General features: G+C 33.7%; 1 protein-coding gene across 1 annotated transcript in view; it reads right to left on the bottom strand.

Annotated features, from left to right (window-relative positions):
* SCFD1 (sec1 family domain containing 1) overlaps window positions 1–21,703 on the bottom strand; it is an 88,102-nt gene that overhangs the window by 40,609 nt on the left and 25,790 nt on the right. The window contains exons 11-14 of the mRNA XM_010963018.3: window positions 15,912–16,051; window positions 13,155–13,245; window positions 12,490–12,563; window positions 11,712–11,793 (exon numbers count right to left, since the gene is read on the bottom strand). Coding sequence (XP_010961320.1) covers window positions 11,712–11,793; window positions 12,490–12,563; window positions 13,155–13,245; window positions 15,912–16,051 — 387 coding nt within the window. The remainder of the gene's footprint in view (window positions 1–11,711; window positions 11,794–12,489; window positions 12,564–13,154; window positions 13,246–15,911; window positions 16,052–21,703) is intronic.

Genomic DNA, 21,703 nt, shown 5'->3' on the forward strand with positions numbered 1-21,703 from the left:
TATAAAGAACAAAAGAAGGGAGCACTTCTAAAAACTCTTAAGAGTCATCTGGGATGTGTAAGTAGTATGCCTATCTTGCCTTCCGAAAACCCATCACTTAGGAAGATTTACTGATGACCCAGACAAGACACAAAAGAAATTTCCTTTTCCTTCCTATACCTGTGGGGGTTTTTCCTTCTCTTTACCACTCCTCCATCTATTCTAGCTACAGACATCGCCATATTGGGGGCCTCCCTATTCACTGCTAGCTACAATTCTCATTTCTCACCTCAGTCTGTGACTGGATGATGACAAAGACTACAGCAGTATTTCTTGACCTTCCCTCTCCTCCAAGCCCCAATTCTATTCCCTTGGCAGCAGCGTAAGTAAAGACAAGAAGGGATTAGACACTTAAAACTTCCTTTTACTATTAAGAATCCGAATATTCTTCTCTCTGCACTTCTTACAGGAGGGAAAGGGGATGATAAACCCTTCTCTGCTGCAACACAACATTAAGAATATCTGAGATTATGAATCAAATTAGGGTTTGTAGGACAGGGACCTATCTATCATGTTACTATCTATAGGAAAGTATATCCCTAGGCTAAAACAAACTTAGAACTATACTTTTAAGGATATAATCTGTACCTAAGTTGAAGTTCATTTATACTCTAGCCTTTCTTGCTCGTCTTTTCTTCATTACATGTTTAGTGCCTATCATCATTCAGGGCTGTATCTGGATACCTCTTCCTCCCGTTGGGTAGCATCTGTATGCTGTATTATAACAGTCTGAGGTCTGTATATGTCACTAGAGTATAAAGTTTAGTTTATACTAGGCTACCTGTTCATTACTGTACACCTTGTGTGCTACAAGATGACTGGAGTTCTCCAAAACTCAATTGCTTTTTATAATATAACAAAATAGCATGTTAATATATTTCCAGTTATTTAGGTGAATATTTTGCTGAATTTCATACCAGTGGGTTTGTATGGGCTTACTAACATGAAAAATTATGTTGCACAAAAAAACTGGATGATCCATGAAAATATACCCGGAGTGTTCTATAACACAGGTGGCTGAAAATATTCTGGAGCACTTGCTCATATGCCAGAATGACTTAGAAATCTTGAATAGAATTCATCATTATAACTCTACCTCAGTTCTGTGTAGAAATGGGACAGCATACGGAACCTGATGAGAATCTTCAACTTCTTCAACAGGCTATCAACCTTACTAGCTGGTTATCTCATTTGAAATATGTGCATTTTTCTCTCAACCAAGAACAATGACTTTCTAGCATACCAGGCCCAAATCAGAATGTGTAATCTCAGCTTCTATGCTACGTAACTCCTATCAAAAGCCTAATCTTAAAAAGCCATATTAATATATTATTTAAAGACTATGAAATCTTTCTACTCTAGATACTAAAAATTCTATTTGTAGTTTAAGATAAAACACTGGAACGCTATAAACTTAGAATCTTATTGCTTTGGTTACTCATAAAACTGCCTTCATTGAATTATATTTTAATATTACACCCTTGACCATGACTTGAAACCCATGATAGTAACTTGATATTAAAATATTACATCACTCAATTTACTCTATATAATGCCCAATATGAGCAATGTCTGTTGTAATATGACACTAAGGAACATTTTGCTTAGAATAAAGAACAAATTCTCCTTTCTGGTAAGTTTTTTTTTAAAAATTAAATATATCTTTTTTTTTAACCTTGGTTGCCAGAAAATTCGAAGCCAAATTTGAAAATTACCATTATGACTACACAGCAACTATTCTGAGTTTTTATTTCACGGTTTCTGTTGTATGTGCTATTTGTGGAAGCTGCCTTAAATCTCTTTTAGAATAAGAGAACAACTTCATTTAATCTATAAAGTTATCTGATATATTGACTCCTATTAAGAATATTTAAATTTTGACTAAAATTATCTATGTAGTAAACATTTTTAAATGTATATGAAGTGATCTTTATAGATGACAAATACTAAAAATACTAACATCAGCAACCTTATTATAATGAAATACCTAAAAATGCTTTACCTATAATATTTCTGGAGAAAAGAGAGGTTTATATGGCACTTGTAAACTATTATGTCTTATTTTATCATAACACTCAGACCTATTTAATTTATACCACCAATGTGCTGAACTCTTAAAAGACATACCCAGAAAAAAGAGCAAATTAAATCCAAAGTAAACGGTAGAAAGGAAATGATAAAATAAAAGCAGAAATCAATGAAATTAAAAACAAGAAATCACTAGAGAAAATCACTAGAATCCAAAACTAGTTCTTTGAAACCATCAATAAAATCGATAAACTTCTAGCCAGGTTAACTAAGAAAAAAACAAGAGAAGATACAAATAATTAACTTCAGAAATGAAAAAGGGGCCATCACTCATGATCCCATGATATTAAAGGATGATAAATAAGTATTTTAAACAACTCTGGGCCCACAAACTTGATAACTAGATGAAATGAACCAATTCCCTGAAAGACACAATCTATAAAAACTCTCTTATGGAGAAATAATCTAAAGAGGCCTGTATCTATTAAGAAATTGATTAATAATAGCCTTCCAAAACAGAAAGCATGTCTAGGTGACTTTACTAGTGAATTCTACCAAACATTAAAGAAAGATATCATTTGATTCTCCACAATCTCTTTCAGAACACAAAATGCAAATGAACTAGATGCTTTCCTGCTAAGATCAGGAACAAAGTAAAGATGTTTCCTATCACACTCCTCTTCAAAACTGCCCTAGAAGTCCTAGCTTATGCAATAAACAAGACAAGGAAATAAAAAGCATACAGATTGGGCAGGAAGAATAAAACTGTCTTCATCTGCAAATGACACAATTATCTCTGTAGAGAATTGCAAAGAAACACAAAAAAAACCCCTCCTGGAACTAATAATAAGTGATTAGAGCAAGGCTGTAGGATACTAGGTTAATATACAAAAGTCAACTGCTTTCTAATATACTAGCAATACAACCAAACAACTGAAATTTGAAATTAAAGCACAGTGCCAGTTTTGTTAGTACTCAAAAAATAAATGAACGAAATAGTTATAAATCTAACAAAATATGTACACAATCTACACAAGGGAAACTACAAAACTCTGATGAAAGAAATAAAAAAAGTAAATAAAATGAAGCTATATTTCTTATTTATGAATAAGTAGACTCAACATTGTCAAGATATTGGTTCTTCCCACTTGATCTACAGATTCAACACAATCCCAATCAAAATCTCAGCAAGTTATTTTGTAGATATTGACAAATTCTTCCTAAGGTTTATATGGAGACATGAAAGACCCAAAATAGCCAACACAATGTTGAAGAAAAAATATGGAGGGCTGACAACACCTGATTTTAATATTTAACTTAAAAGGTACAGTAATTAAGGCAGTGTTGTGTTTATGAAAAAAAAAAAGACATATATATCAATGAGCCCCACACAAATACAATCGACTAATCTTTGACAGAAGAGCAAATGCAATTCAGTGGTGGGAGGACAGTCTTTTCAACAAATGGTGCTGGAACAACTGGACATTCACGTGCAAAAAAAGTGAATCTAGATGCATACCCTACACCTTTTATAAAAATTAACTCAAAACAGATCACAGACCTAAATGTAAAATGCAAAACTAAAACTCCTAGAAGATACTATGAAAAAATTTAGATGACCTTGAGTATAGTGATGACTTTTTAGAAACAACACCAAAGGCATGATCCATGGAAGAAATAATTAATAAGCTGGACTTGATTAAAATTAGAAGCCTCTTTTCTATGAAAGACACTACCAAGAGAATGAGAAGACAAACCACAGACTGGGATAAGATACTTGCAAAAGACACATCCATTAAAGGATTTTTTTCCCTCAAAAATACAAAGAACTCTTAATAGTCAAAAGACAAAGTTCAATTTCAGGCTCTGGCAGTTGGTCTCAAGTCAAGTATTCAGTACCTCTGAGATCTGTTTTTCTCTACAGAATTAGTGAACATACTATTATGTTAAATTATCTAATATACAAATGCACATAAAAAGTTTTTTCTTTTTAAAAGAAAAAAATACATCGCACATTCATACTTTTCAGCCAAGGATTATGATCTGAGTATGCTATGCTTGATAATAAAATATTTGTGAAGTATAACGCACTCTAGAAGGCAGTGTAGCATAAAGAAGCTCACTTACATTGCATCTTAAAGTACATGCTATTTTTAAGGTACTCTAACACTCACGTGACAATCAGGGTGTGAATATTTTCACTAAGATTAAAATAAGAACCATTTATGGAATTGTACATTGTAGGTAATCAATAAATATATAGGAAATAAAGCAAAAATGCACTATCAGAAGGAGTCAGGTAAAAGAACGAAAAATTCTTTAAGGCATTTCTTTAAATGAGATATTCTTGATTTCACCTGATGAATTGGACTGAAACTGAATAAAAATGATAAACGGCATGGCAAAAAGATAGCACAACACAATACAAAAAGTTCCAGGTTTAAGTTTCGACTCTGCCAGTAACTGGGGGACATTTAGCCTTTTTTGATGAGAGGGGTATCTTAGTTCCTTCACTCATTAAATGAAGATTATTTCACAATAGATGTTATGCAGAATGCTAGTTCTCAGAGTTGGTTATAAGAAATAATCCCTAGAAGTATTTCAAAGTCAAAGGGGTTCTGAGAAACACTGGTTAAGTAAGTTTTAAAAATGCATACATTATACTGCATTATGAATCTCCAAGAGGATGATACAGCAAATTTTATTTCTAATCTTATTTGACCAAGGAAGAAACCTCACTTATCTGTGATATCTACTTAGAACTCTGTTCCAAGGTTCCTCCTAGTGTGTAAGTCCTAAGTTTCACAGGAAGTTCACAAAGGACTCTGGAAAGTGGGGGCCACAGCACTGAGGAATTATAAGGGCTATGTTTGATTTTGTTTTAGTTTTTACACTCACTCGTGTGTCCCTGGAACTAACTAATTATTCTCTATTCTGCTATTCTGTGTGTTGTCATTGTAAGTGACCTCAAATTCTGTAGAACAAATCAAGGTATAAATAAATAAAATGTGAGAATTTTATTTTAAAAAATAAGGAATGCATGTGTCCTCTCCTTTTATTTTAAACATTTTACGCGCCTCAATTCTGCTTCCATTCTCTGCATTTATCCTACTGATATTCCTAAAAGGGAAAAATCTGTAAAATCTCCCAGGTTTACCCACTCACAAATTATGCACTATAATCTCTGTTTCTTGCTATTCTATGTCACTTAAAAAGTAAAGCCAAAAATTCACATTACCAAAATTAGTCTTTGGCTTTCTCAATGACTTAATAAAAATCTGTTTTCTTATCTATAAAATAAAAGATCTGAATAGATGAACAGTAAGCTTTGTTTGAATTTTTTAGTTTTATTCAAGTACAATGACATATAATTTGCTTAGTTTTAACATGTGTATATGCTCATGAAACTACGAACACAATCCAGATAGTAAATATATCATTCACTCATGAAAACTTCCTTGTAATGTCTTCCTTTTGGCCCTCCAACAGCCTTCTCCATGTCACTAGGCAATCACTGATCTGCTTTCTGTCACTATAGATTAGCTTGCATCTTCATGAATGTTATGTAAATGCAATTATAGATTATTACACTTTTGCTGTGTGTGTGGCTTCTTTCACTCAGTGTAATTACTCTGACATTCATCCATATTGTTGTATGTATTAATAGTACTTCTCTTTTAACTGTAGAATAGTAGTCCATTGTATGGATAGCTCATAATTTGTTCATCAATTCACCTGTTGATAGACATTTTGGTTGTTTCTAGTTTTTGGCTCTTAGAAAGAGCTGCTATGAATATTCATGTACAATAAACACATATGCTTTCATTTATCTTGAGTAAATACCTAGGAGTGGAATAACAAGCATATAATGAGCTTGTGTTTAACATTCTAAGGAACAGAGATAGTTTTTCAAAATGAGTGTACCATTTTACATTTTTATCAGCAGTATATGAGAGTTCTAGTTCCTCTGCATCCTTGCCAAAGGTTGGCATAATCAATATTTTAAATTTTACACATATTAATAGATGTGTTGTGGTGTCTCACTACAGTTTCAGTTTGCATTTTTCTAATGACTACTGATGTTGAACTTATCTGTCATCTGTATATCTTTTTTAGTCAAATCTTTTGCCCTTTTAAAAACTGAGTTGGTCACATTCTTTTTTATTAGGTTTTGAGAAGTCTTTATTTCTTTGAATTTAGCCCTTATGAGCCTATTAAACTGGGTCTCGCTAAATGACAATGCTTCATCTTCATAAAGCAGATGGCAGAAAAGTGAGAGCAAAGAACTAGAGAAAGGTCATTTCACAATCGTTTTTTGAAAATGTGGAAATAGTCTCCAAAAATTCATAGTAAGTGAGAAACTGTAGGGTATTTCACTAATTCAAGAGCTGTCTTTGATCATACTTGAAGTAAAGAAAACTTCTTCAAGTTCTGATAGTGACTAATCTTATTTGGGATGAAAAGAGGTAGAAGACAGTGATAGTGTGTCCACTGGGGACTTCCTGCTACAAGATATATTCTCCCCTGCCTTGAAGAAAAGACACCAAGGTCATATGAACATTCACTTGGTATGTGTACTGGATAAGAGGTCATTTTAAACAGATCAGTCAAAATCCAGCCAGAGAAATGTTCTAATTTATAGTGCAGTAAAATTTCTTCCCTACTTGATCAGGGGAGTAGTGATTAGTTAATCAAAGCCAGTTATTGCAAAGAATAAAAAAGGATCTGTGTGGTATATATACATTTTAGTCACTACTTTTTAACTTAAGACCTAAAATGTACAATTTTCTGTCAATCCTGAGGTAGCTCCAAGACTTTTCCTTAATTTAGTACTGAGGTTCACTGACTGAAATTTTTTTTTTGTCTTGCATAATGCACACCTATAAGGGAAACCTATAATTTCCAGTTTGTTTCTTCGAAGTGAAATTCAAAATTTTATATACATTTACAAAGCGATTTTAGTATTTTTCAAGGTTTTCCAACATTTTAACAGTTAAGTCTTTTTTTAACCTGCTACTAACTTAAGCAATAATTAAATGACCATCTTCTTTGAGTCTAAGGCGTATCACTTAGTTTTCCAGAAACAATCCTTTCCTACTCATAAAATTGACACAAACAGATTGGAATCAAATACAAATAACTCGTTGGTAAGCAAAAAATTCAGCTTGTGAACATTCTAGCTGTCAACTGTCAGCATGTCAATAATGTGACAAGCAACTCGTTTTACTGAGGGAATAAAGGGCTTTGGTTAATCTGATGCGTTGACAGGTGAAGATGAGTTCAGTTTCTACTTTATTCTGAAAGCTCATTTTCCCCTAAGAAAGATAAAGAAGTTGAACCAAAGAAAAATTAGCCCCTTGAAGGAGGGGCTGCAGTCAAAAGCTAGCATTGCTAGCAACGGCTAAGCCTTGTTCAGAATGTAGACCTAAGGCAGGACATGTTTGCTCGATCAGATGATGTCCTTAGATCTAATTCAGTACCTCAACTTTCTTCACAGAAAGCAAAACAAAAATGAAGATTCAGCACCAGTGAAGCCATGATCCCCAACAGCTTATTAACAGCTAGTTCTCTGCCAGCTACCTGGGGATGGAGCTTTCAGATGTGAGAGCTCCTCCTCTCGGGTGGGAGCACTGAGGGAAAGTGCACACAAGGCCACTTCTCTCTCTCATCTACTATGACTTACACTTGGTGATTTTTCCTTTTCTTAGGTTTCTGATGTAGAGAACAATTACTTCAGTTTGACTATGCAGGTGGAATAATAATTCAAATAAATTAAAATTTGCCTCCAAATTATTTAAGTAATCTTAGAATCTATACCCCTACAACCAGCAAGTGGGGAAAAGTTTCATTTGTATTAGAAATGAAAAAACTGCTAAAGAAGAGGTTTCAAAAGATACGGATTACTTTAAACAATAAAGGATTCAACTTTGGTCTAATAGATTAAGAGTAAACTGTTAACAACCCAAGCCACTAAAATCCTTAAGTATCAATCAATTTACATGATAATATCTGCCAAAGTTGTTGCAAATTGTGATGCTCCTTCTAACTTTTCAATGAAACATCAACTGCTGGATAAATGCCAGGACTTCTAAATGATCTAAGGAAATATAAGCAGCATCTATAATCTAAACATCCCAAAAGAAGAAATATGCAAAACAGTAACAAATACCAAGAGAAGAGTTCTAAGAGCTCTGCATAAAAAAGTCATAATATTCTTGCTAAGAATAATAATAATATTTACTGCTTAGGTGAATAAATGTTTACAAAGAAGTAAAGCTTAGATGGTCAGCAAATTCTAGTGAAAAGAGTAACAGATAATGAAGAAAAATGCTTCTTTAATTATTAACATATAGCCAAAGGTAGATGGTGTAACAAATGGCACAAATAAACATGTGACTTAAAAGTAAATATTTTAAAGTTGCAAATGTAATAGTTATTAAAAACTGTAAGAAAAAATTTATAAGTAGGAGTAATGAGAAAAAAACGGAAACAACAGTTTAAACACTAGTTCTGACAAGGGAAAACAACTTAAAGACAGTCAACCTTAAAAGAGGACTCTTCACAGAAAATATTCCAATTTTTTTATACTAATAGAATTTCTTATATCAGGGTAATTCTTAGAGTATGTGGTTTATTAAATATAACTATAATTTATACATAAATATTTAAAATATGCCTTTTGATTATTAAAAACCCTTATGATATTAACTGAGTTTCCTAGAATGACCCAGTGAGGAATACTGTGTCCTATACATGACATTATTTTACCTCTGCAAGTGAATGACCTTTATGTAAAGCCCTTTATAGTTTTTTTTTAATATCAGATCCTATTAGGAAAACAGTGTCTTCCTTAAGTTACAGCAAAACAATTATTTCAAAATGTATAGCTTTTACATACAACTACTGAACACCTTGAATGGCAAATTAGTTTCTTAGCATAAGATGCTCTGCCAGACAATAAGCAGCCCTGGAAGAAACAAGATCTGTTATAAAGAGCCAAGGGGCCAGGGCTTAAAGCAGAATTTCCGGGCCAGGCATGATGGTATAACAAACTATCTCAGACAGATGGCATCCATTAGGACAAACTGATTCTCAAAAACTCATATAAAATCATTAATATAAAATTATAAATAAGCATCACAAACAGGTTCATAGGTAAATTTTGCCTTAAAAAACACCATTTTTCACCTCGATGGCTATAACAGCCATCTTCCAGTTGTCCACTAATTTCCAGAGCTTACCTATCCCTCACACTCCTCAGGCTATTCTCCAGTTAAAACAAATCAGACCATGGCATTAACCTCCACCAACCTCCCATCATACTTAAATCCCTGTTTCTCTTGACCTCACAGTCTATCACTCTTTAAGCACATCAGTCTTATTCCAGGTCCTCCAGTACTCAACTTGTTCCTGTTTTAAGGCCTCTGCAGCAGTTACTAGTCCCTCCTGGAATGTCTGGCCCTGAGTTTCATTAATTGGCCTCTTGTGATTCAGGTCTCAACTCAATCATTACCTCATCAAAGGTGATTTCCTCTGATGGTGATTCCACTTACTCTAGAACAGCCCTCTGAGCCACTGTCTATCACTTCATATCACCTAAATGCCTGAAGTTACGCTGCTTTCTAATTTGCTTACTTTGTTTATTGTCACTACAATATTATCTCCGAAAGAACAAAGAATTTGTCTGCCCTGTTTACTACAGAACCTCTAGGGCCCAGCACAACACCCACAGAGCCACTTGATAAACGTAACTGAATAAATTACTTTAACCAGAATTTTCTCCAGTCATAAACTCTAGTCTCTGGCCTAGAGTATATTCATATAAATTTGTGGCAGGATAATGTTTGTTAAGTTTTATGAACAAGATGAACCTAGGTACTTTCCACAGGTACAATAATTAGTTACTTTGGGTTACACAATTCAGTTTGGAAGGAGGAACTGAGCTTTCTGGTTTCTAGCTATGAGAACTGAAGTCAGAAAGTAAAATCTAAGAATTAATAAACTTTTAATAATGAAAAAAAAATCCCAAAAAACTATGTGTCAAAAAAATCTATGAACATTCAAAATTTGTAGATACTGACAGGCATATGCAGAATAGATAAACAAGATTATACTGTATAGAACAGGGAAATATATACAAGATCTTGTGGTAGCTCACAGCAAAAAAAAATGTGACAATGAATATAGGTATGTTCATGTATAACTGAAAAATTGTGCTCTACACTGGAATTTGACACAACATTGTAAAATGACTATAACTCAATAAAAAAATGTTAAAAAAAAATCCACAGAACAGCTTAAATCTCAAAGCACACATAGGACTATTAACAACTGTCATAAACAAAACTTCAAAAACATTTGTTTAATGGATCATAAGATCTTGATTACATAATTATAGTTTGGTAGATGTAAACTTAGAACCTATATTTTATTTTAGGGCAAAAAATTTTTATTTAACCTTTTATATTAGATTCATAGTCTTCATATTTGGCCTTGTAAGCAAAGCCTTTTCCCTCCTTCTGAAGGAAATTCTCTGTATAGCTCTCCGGCATTTCACCTGGTTATGTATATTATCTCCATGGGAGACATCGACCTCCGGTAAACAAATCTGAGCAGTCTTTTTCCACTTCACAGAGATGCTACATATGGAAGTGAAAATATCAGCAGAAATCATCTACAGACTGCACAATTATGTGTCTATTCCTGTCACATGAAAATAACAAGTACCCATATCAAGATGTGCAAACAAAGGAAAAGATCAGGTTGTCAGCCTAATAGAAATTATGTAGTTTAAACTTCATGGTTGTACTCATTAACTATCTATATTATAGGAGCTCCTTTTTAATGTTCTATGACTTTCTAAATCATTAAAAAAGAAAAATATTTAGATCCCTTTTCCAGAAATCCAAGTTGTTATCAACATCTTTGACAGCCAGCAAACATATTCAGCTTTTTTACACTGCTTTTTCAAATATGTCATCTCAAATGGAAAGTAGGGGTCAGTAACAACCATATTCTAGCATACTGTCAATCTGTCACCAGAATTCAGTTCCATGTCCAGAGAATAAACGACAGTAAAATACCGAAGAACGGATTAAGAAAAACTGATTCGGAGTAGTCAAGAATAAAGTAATGAGAAAAAAGAATTATGGTAACAACATATAGATCCAACATATTTGTTTCAAAATCACAATATAGTGGAAGACAACAAGAAGCTGTAATACTAACAGACTAAGCTAAAACTAAAAAGTTCAGACCCAAATTACATAATGAAATAATGTTATTAATAGATATTTCAGATAGTACTACAGTAAAATGGGTATCTAAATCTGTATTACTGATGTTTACAGGTGTACTGTTAACAAAGGAATAAGTGCAGAGGCAGTACTGAGGCAGTAAAACAACGAAAATATCACAGATGTTAACTTCTCTTTACTGAACATGTGATCTTTGGCAAATCACTAATCTTCCTGGATTAGTTTCCTTATTTACAAAAATGCAGGTAATAATGCTGCCTTCAATAATTATACCTCATAACATTACAGTGAGGGCTCAATGAGATAATGACTATGAAAGAATCTTACAAAGTCTGAAACCCTACAAAAATAGTAGTTATATTGCGGGGAGGGAAAAGTTAAACTTACCTTTATGTGTTCTAAAACAGCTGTGGCAACATTTGTATGGAGATCAATAAGTCTTTTTTTTTCAAGGAGTTCTGGCAAAGAACTACAAGCATCAAAAAATTGAAAATTAACCATTAAGTTTTCTAAGGAAATGACATAAATTTTAATAAAATCCACATATGGGTGTTTCCTCTGAGGAAACTTGGAACAGTAAAATAGTAACAAAATGACATATTAAACTATCAACTGAATTTAATCTCTAGGCTTGAACACCAACAGTATTTACTACTTTGATACTGTTGAAATGCTTCCAATTTTAAAATAATCTGCCTCCCAAGTATCATTATTCCACCATTTCACTTCCTGATTCTAAAATTTGGAGGTTTAGAATAAAATTAGATTAATGGAAAAATTTTACCTGTATTTCTAAAACATGAAACTCTCTCTCCTTGATGGCAATTAAAGTATTAAAAAAGATACCGCTTAAACTTTACCTAATAAAATAATAGCAGCAAAGATAAAATTACCAGTATCTCACATTACTTTATCACTAATACTATCCTGTTGGTAAAATTACCCCCATTACATAATCCTAACTAGCAAAAGAAACAAATGATCTGCTCTGTAAAGGAGGGAACTTAAATCAGCTTGAATATGCTAACAAAATTTAGTTCTTTAGACTTAAAGGTATATGCTATTACTATTATTTCCTATCATGAAAAATATTAACCAATTTTTTAACCTCCAAAATAAATCTAATCAACAGAATGATTCTGAAGAGGATACACTGCTGACTTACCTAACAGCTGATGTGAGCTTAGCGGTATTGTCAGAAAGCATACTTATGGCTCCTTCATCTTCCCCTTCTAGTCCCTGGGAAGGAAAAGAAGGTCCCAGTAACTACTGAGAAATTCCAAGATCAAGCATAAAAATCAATATATTCCTGAGATCACTGATAAACAGTAAGATTTAGGTCACCCAGAACAGTAATTCTTCCCCTCCAAGGAGCAAGCATCGGCAGTTTTGACAGTTATGGAAAAGTTCTAGTCACCACAAATCTAATGAATGGTTGGATGACTACAAAAATGGATCTTACATTCTCAGATAAGGAAATAGGCCCAAAGACTTGCCACAAGCCACACAGTAATAAACAGTAGAACTGAAATTTGAAGTTAGATCACAGTATAGTACAATGAGCAGCACTGGAACATCTATCTCCAAAATAAGTCACATTCTGTATTTTTCTAATCATAAATCCGTATTATTCTTTTAAAAATGTTTTTTCTTCTCAGAACTTAGGTTTCTTTTTTAAAATGATCTTTTATATAAGTTGACAATGTTTTTGCTGTTATTAAAGCAGTGAATGGCCTTGAATTTTTTTTAAGGAAAAAAATGTTAACCTCTTTCTCCCTCTAGTTGTCCTTCCATTTCCCTGTATTTCCAAGAAAGCAAACAGAATCTTACCATAATGCTTTTAAGTCGTTTAACCTCATCTTCCTGTGCTCTGTAAGATTCTAGTTCTTGCTGAACTGATTCTGCAACTTCTGGGAATGGACTGAAACAGTATTGTACAAGAGGAACTGTTGAGTATGAGATTAAAAGATTGACTTTTGTGTGATTTTTGAAATATATACAATGAGAATTTATTATTTTAAATGTACTTATTTGGATTTGAATGTATTTTATATATAATACAGGCAGGAAACATTTAGGCTGAATACATCTATATCCTTGTGATATCTATTTATATTGAAAATACTATTTCTTTAAAATGCATATCATAGTATTTATACATGTAAACACATTTAAATTTTATGTCTATTCTTTCCATTAACTGTATTACATTTTCTCTTCACCTATAAGCTATCAGGAAAAAAAATACTTAAGTGACTGAAAAAAAAGGAACAGAAGCCATGGTATATCAAACATCAATTAAATATTACCACCCAAATAACTAACATATGGTGTCAAAGGGTCCATGTAACTATAAAGATGTATTTTAAAATACTACATGTAAATAACTGTGAAAAAAAATCTTAATTCTGTACACCTGATAGAACACCACTGGTAAAAATAGAACATAGGCCACAGTTTTGTTGGTCCAACCCCTGATCTCTTCCCTGTGAGTGCAGTTTAGCAGTGATTTCCATAGACTTCAGACACAACTGATCTGCAATATCGAGCAGCTTGGTAGAAGAAGTGTCCTGAAACATTAACCTTGAATAATTCTAGATGAATATACGTTGACCATGAAATGGTTCCTAACATGAGTATTTTTCATCTATAACATTTGGGGAGGCCAGAAGCTTTTCTCCTTTAAGAAAGAAATGGTTGCATCTCACCAGCAATGAAAGCTTTCCTCCCTTCCTCCACTCTGACACTTGATAACACTTCACCATTGATTAGCACAGAAATGACCGAAGTTCCAGAAAGGATTTTGAGGAACATAATCCAGTTTTACATGTCAACTGTAGGCCCTAACCCCAGGTCCAGCAGAGTCTATGCTGGCAAAAGATAGCACTGAGCATGTAAAATGTGCTGGTTGAACTAAATGATCCTTAAAATCTACAGATCTTCAGGTCTCAGAGCTAACAGACAACAGTAACTGCTGACATTTATTGAGAGCTTATTATATGCCAAACACTATGCTAAGAATCTGTCTCTACCGTCTCATTTAACCCTGACTAGTCTTGGTGAGGGACATACACACCATCAATAGTTAAGATCAGAGACTTTGGAATCTGCCAGAACTGGATTTTGCCAAAGAAAGCTGGATGACTCTGGGCAAGTTACTTTTTTGTATTATCTCAGTCTTCACAATAACCTTCTGAAATAGGACAATAGGTAGAATTATCATCCCACATTTTACTGATGAGGAAAATGAAGCTCAGAGAGACTTAAGTCGCTTCTTTAACTCTATGTCACCTCCCAGTGTCTGTGCCCACTTTACTACTGGAGCATGATACTCAGAGTGAAGACTATTCAGGGCTATTCCTACTTAACAAACAAAAAATTAAAGTTCTTACTATCAACTGACCTCATGGTTCTCCTGTTCCTAAACACATGGTTTAAAGACAACATTCAAAAATTTCCATATTTGAATAAAAAATTGTTTTCCTAAGCTTTTTTTTTATTAGGGAATGTGAACTTTAAAATATCCTGCATGCTCTATAAATAATGTAAATTCTTGTACTTCACCATTCTAAAGGGAAATGTAGACTATGGAATACTAAGAAGAAGAAAATCATTTAAAATAAGTTATAACAGCACCCAAAATTGCTACAGTAAGAGAAAGGAAGATAGTGACTTTTCACTACAGACAAACTTAAATTCTGTTATAGCCATGTGATTTTCCAGTGTTCAAAAAAAAGTTATAAATAAAAAAAAAAGTGAAACAGACACAAAAACAAGCATGTTGAACCAAGTCTATATCTTACTTCTCTTTAAACATAAATGAAACCAAAAAGAACATCTTTATCAATGACACAGACACATAACAGTTGAAACAGTCAAAATAGTAACATTGTATTCCCATAACTGTTGATGAGAAACATTCTTCTCTCAGAGGAATGATTTTTGGGGGTTTAGAATGATTTCTCTAGCCATAATGACCACTAGAGAACTTTTCTATCAATTACTGAGCTCACAAAGTACCCTAAATTTTAGGGGATGTAGCAATACATAGGATTTATGTCTACCTACAATAAATCACATGGCAAACTATTACAATTTTTTCACCTATTACTTCTAGCATATCTTGAATAAATCTGCTTTTCAGGCTTAGGTATTTTCCCCACAGATATCTAAAACTGAGTTTACATGAAGAAAACATGGAACAAAAAGGGAAAAATCATCTTGATGTTTCCCTGTCACGAAAACTGATTTTAGCGAAATGCAGAAATGGTGCTGCAGAGGGTCAATGGGGATACAAATGAAATTCAGAAAGATTATCTGTAAAATCTACAAAACCATATGGCATGAACTTACTGAAAAGGAAAGTGGTTCCTACAAAACAACTAATAAAAACAGCACAGAAATTAGAAAATCAAGCAATAATGACACAGCCCCATAGACTAATTATAGTTCTTATTCATTGTGTAGATGAACCACCATGATTTGTTTCGATTTTTTAAAAAAAAAATCAAATTCATTAAATCAGATGACATCTTCATTTTTTTTTATGGGGTGAATCTTTTACTTATTAATGTTTTTCATACTTACCTTCCTTTATGTTTCTGCCAAAACTTATCAACTGGAGTTAAATCATAAGACTTCTTGTTTTTTCTCTTTGGTCTAGCACCAGCGGGGGAATTCTCCACTCCTGAAGACTCTTCCAAATTAACTCTGTTCAAGTGGAAATCCTAGGAAAAGCAATCCTGTTTTAAATAAGAGTTTTTTTAACTTAAGAACCATAACATTTCCTACAAGAAAAATACATGGATTCTTGCTGCCTTTTCCACTATTTCAAAGGACAAAATACAGATCTCAAAGTTAAAAGAACTCTTTCCAACATTTTGTTACATAAAGGTATTTTTAACTACGTATTTTAATTAAAGTAGTAGATGCATATGACTACAGTTTTTAAAAATACATAAAACCATGTTAAGGTTCTTCTGTATCCTTCTAGAAAAATATTTTTGCATATGTCAGCAAACACATCTCCCTTACATTTTAAAATGGGATTACACTACACATACTTTGTACTTCACTTTTCTTATTTAATAATGTATTTAGAGCTCTTCCTCTATCTGTATATGTCTGTCTACTTCATTTTTATCATGGCTACATAGTAATCCAATATCTGGCTATATTTATCTGAGCAAGTTTTTTGATGCTTAGTTGTTTCCAGTAAAAAATATAATCTTAAATGTAATTTTTAAACTTTTAGTCAAACTCTGATCTGTTACTTGGATAGACTGCATTAAATATAGATGCAATAGAAGCTACAATAATAATAGCACTCCCTTTCACATAAATTCTAAGAGCCAATAGTTGGTAAAATTTTCTGCCCTAGTCATAATTTTACTCATGTGAGGCTTGATTTTTTTTTTGCCCTTTCTCAAAAAACAAACGTACAATAAACAAAATAAAAGTGAGTTATCTTTTCTATTCTTTTTCCCTCCTTGCATTAGACTCGTGGGTTCCTTCATGTAATAGCAACATATGGTTCAGCTCTACTCTGAATAGTGAGGTAGAGATAAAACATTAATGTTAACAAATGAGTTAATGAATGAGCAAGAAAGAAACTGCATGGAGAAATCATCTAGCATGACTGTGATACAATCATCTTGATTTTAAGATAAAAGTTCTTAATGATTAAACTTCTAGGTCTTAGGAAATTAAATGTACTGAATACAATTTAATCTCCTCTTGATAAAAAAGGTCATTAATACTGAGTCTGAATTGTTAGACTATACTGTGTAACTTTCTCAAATAAATCCTTTACAATAGCTTATTTTCTTGCCATTTTTCCCCATGATGTTAAAAACAAGAGAGTAAAATATATAGATGTCTAACAGCTAGTAAAGTAACAAGTCTACTGACAAAGAATAGGATGCTATATTATATTTCAATCTGTTAATATTATGTTTTCCTATACATTCTTCATATTATCATTGGTTAAACATAACATAACCCTATTTAATTCCTTTTCCCCATATCTTAACCTCACTTCTCCACAAAACTCATCTATACAGGAAGAAAGTAAAATACATAGATATTAATAGCTACATCTGAGAAGAATCTTTGTTTTTAAAAATTATCTAACAAAACAAATATACTAAAGAAGATTTTAAAATAGCTAATCTTTATTAACTGGAATTTCTAGTGAAGTAGTATTTCCATAGTAATGACACAGATCACTGAAAACTAATTTGCTAGCAAAATTACTGCTCTAAAAATAGGAGAGCATATTTTTACGAAAATATTGATGGAATACTTAAAATGATAAAGGAATAAAAGATGTTACAGAGTTTTGAGAAATAACATCATAATAGCAACAAGAACATTCTCATTGTTTGCATAATAGCCAGGCAAATAAAGAAAAGTAATTGCAGTCTTGAATATTGGGAAATCAGAACATTCTGTGCTGTACTGAATCATGTTAAAGAAATTGAACAGTTATACACAAATAAAATACAACAGAATTAGTTTTAACATGGTAGAGTCTAATCTATTTCCACTGACTCAGAAGACTGGACAATGGTGTACCAAATCACCAGGTATAAATAAAACCTATTTCAGCAGTCTTGTTTGCCTTTCATAAGTTAAAGCGGATCAGCAGAGGTAGACAGAGCCAATGTTAACAAAATTGCATTTGGGTAATATAGGTGACACCTATTTATGCAGAGCTAAGATTTATATTCACGTGAGAAAAAAGTCATGTAAAGTAAAAGTAACTTTTATTTTGAGAAGGAATTGAGCCAAATCTAATTAAGTCTCTAGATCTATTAGTTAAGAGAAACATGTGAAATTGTACCCCGCAAAGATACAGTCAATCAAACACAGAAATGTCATACGTCTTTAAGGGAACAAGTACTTCTAAAATGTTTTTCTAATAACCTTTAAAAAGCATATATGAACTTGGAAACCACTGTTTTTTCTTGAGTGGTAAGAAAAAAATAAACTTTAAGTTCTTATGCATATTAGTATAAATTCTGATTTCGTGTTTTAAATAATGAGAGTCAGAAGAGGACCAAAGGCACAAAAAGGGCACTAAAGATTAGAAAAAACAAAGGCCAACTGAAGGACAAGATATTGTGATGAAATAATTTCCATCCCTTTGCCTATAACTACTCACTGTAGTTGAACAATCAAATCCACCCCTCCTGCAACCAAGACACAGTAAAAAGGAATCATGACTTTCTAGTTACTAATTTTGCTTCTTATATTCTGATTTTAAAAGAGGACACTGCAAAGGTTTTCATCGGAAGAGTATATTTCCCATGTTAAATGACAACAATCACCTTCCTGACACACAGGGAAGCTGTATGAATTTTCGTAGTCATTTCCAAGGTCTGATAATATAAATATTACCAACGTTCTGGATTTTCAGGGCAGATATTTAATATAAAAAGCAAGTTCCAATTACAAGTTAACAGCTCCTATCTAGAACTTTTACTCCATCTTGTGGAGATAAAGGGTATAATTATTAAGAATTTTAAAAGCTCGGAACTTATAAGCAGCAGTTTTAATCATCAACAAAAAATAGCTTGGTTACAATTTGTATCTCAGTTGTAGTTTTTTCACATCTAGAAACTGTATTAAAATTAATTAACAGAGTAAGTCAATGTAAGTTGTCTAGGTTATTATAACCAATCTTTTTAAAGAGACTATTTTCCTAAGACTTAAATATTCTAATGATAATGTTACTGAGAAAAGACTGCTTAAAGAGTAATAGGGAATCTGAGACATTAACCTAAGTAAGTTAACTAGAGATGTGCATTGATATATTATTTATAAAAATACAAAAAACAGAAACAGTAATAATCTAAATGTCCACAGGAATCCACTACTCTAAACTCTAAGCAAGCAGGGATCACATCTGCTTTGTTTACCTTGTATCCCAGTGACCAGCAGTGTCTGCTAGAGAGAAGGCACTTTGTTTCACTCTGGAACAGTGAAAACTTCAAAAACCTACATTAGCCTTGTCTAGTATGGCGGAGTGTCTGCCCTAGGTTATGTCTCCCAATTTCTCTTCTAACACGGAGATTCAGCATATTCCTTCATCCCACAATGACTTGTACGTATGTCGTATCTCCTGCACTCAAAGCATCATGTACTTTAATTTCCTCTAGCAAATCTTCAAGTTCAGGAATTAGAAAGGATCCCAGTATTTCATGCTCTATATATCCTCCACACACCACTGGTAGGAGTGCAGAGGTGACCCCTGACCTATATGCTCTTACTAAGACCCTTGCCCCTGGCTGCCACCCAACAGTTAGGGCTCTACCAACCAAATCTGAAACTATCAAAACTATCTCATTGTGCCCATTAATCCCTGTTTGGCTCTTTATACCACTACTGCCTCCTCTCCATCCCTCACCCCCTCAGATGCCATCGCTCATTCTTACTGGGTTCCTGAAACCATTCTGGGTGTCATTTGGAACTCATGCTCAGTCATCAGCAAAATCTCCTGTTCTGAACATCTACTATCAATTTCCACTGTACTTTCTTGCTTCAGTTGAACTCCAACTGCTAGCCCCTATAGCCTTCTCAGATGGTTACTTTTTTTTTTTTTTTAACTTGTCACACATCTCACACTACCGGACCTGGGATTGGGCTAGTATCTTCCTTGCTGTTCCCAGACTCTTTACTTGTCCTCTTTCCTAAAACAACTTCAGCTTTGAAACTCCTGTCTTCAGCCTATAACAGTAGTTCTTAATCAGAGGCAGTTTTGCCCCTCTCCACCCCCTGGGTATATTCGGCAATATGTGAAGACATTTTGGTTGTCAGAATTAAGGGTTGCTACTGGTATCCAGAGGGCAGTGGCCAGGGATGCCGCTAAATATCCTGCAATGCACAGGACACCCTCCTACAACAAAGGATTATCAGGCCCAAAATGTCAATAATGCCAAGGTTGAGAACTCCTTGTCTATTCTGGTCATTAACGACTCCTAAAGGCCTGCAGGACACTCCTGTGTCCATAATCAACTTTTCTCTTTCTGTCATTCCGCAATGTGGAACACACAAACTTGCTGTACTGTCTCTCATTTAAGAATTTTTTTGATCCCAAGTCCCCTTCCAGAAGTCACCCCTTTTCTCAGCTCTCCTATATAGCTAAACTCTTTTCAGGTCTGTCTATATTCACTCCCTTCCAATCTCTTAAACCTACTTCAGTGTTCAGTCCCTACTCTATGGAAGCTGCTCTTACTAAATTCACTAATAAACCTCAACACTGCCACACACAATGATTACTTCTTAGTCCTCAGCATTTGAACAAGTTAATTCCTGCTTTCTCTTTGAAATATTTAATTCACTGGCTTCTAAAACAATACAGACCTAGTTCTCATGCCTCATTGGTTGCTACTTCCTACATTATACCGTTTGTTGCTATGCATCACCTCAACCTCTTACTGCTGAAATGCCTCAGAGTTCAGTTCTTAGACCTCTTCTCTCTTCCATCTATACTCATTCCCTTGGTGACCTTGTCTTATCTCTTGGCTTTAAAATGGCTTTAAATACTTCCTATATATGGGCTATTCTTAACTTTATTTCTCTAGACCAGATGCTTCTCCTTAAATCCAAGCTCATATACCTAACCACCTATTTGATATCTATATTTGAGTATCTTAATAAGCATCTCACAGTTAACATGTCCAAAACTTAATCTCTGGTCTCCCCTCTCCCCTAACTGCTCCTTTCACATCTTTTCCGTCTCAATAAAGAGTAACTGTTCATTTGCAAAGGCCAAAACTTTGGAGTCATCTTTGACTCCCCTCTCTTACATCTTACATCCAATTCATCAGGCAGTCTTACACTCCACATTGAATAGATTATCACAACCATCACCATTTTCACCTTGCTATAAATCACGATCATCTCTCACTAAGATAACTGCAACTCCTAATCGGTCTCCTTGACTATTCCACGCCCCCAAGGAGTCTTTTTCAACATAGTAGCTAGAATGATACTCTTAAAATGTATAACAGGCATCACTCCTTTACTCTAAACTGTGTGTGGCTCTCCATGTCTTTTAAATTAAAAATCAGTGTGCTTACAGTGGACACTGCATCCCGTGTCCCATTTAACTTCATCTCCTGCCGCTTTCCCTCGCCTTACTTGCTCTGGCCACCTTGGCTGCCTTGCCATCTTTTAAAAATATCAGGCATCCTTCTGCCTGGAATGCTATTCTCCCATGTAGCTATGTAATTCACTACCTTCTCTCCTTTAGACCTTTCCTCAAATGTCTTTTTCAGGGAGGTCTTCTCTATTTTTAATTCACATGCAATATAATGTATATGTGCAAACTGTAATAATTCTACCTAATAAAACTAAAAAAGAAAAAAAAAAAA

This window comes from Camelus bactrianus, chromosome 6 (assembly GCF_048773025.1).
Source record: "Camelus bactrianus isolate YW-2024 breed Bactrian camel chromosome 6, ASM4877302v1, whole genome shotgun sequence".
Lineage (NCBI taxonomy): Eukaryota > Metazoa > Chordata > Mammalia > Artiodactyla > Camelidae > Camelus > Camelus bactrianus.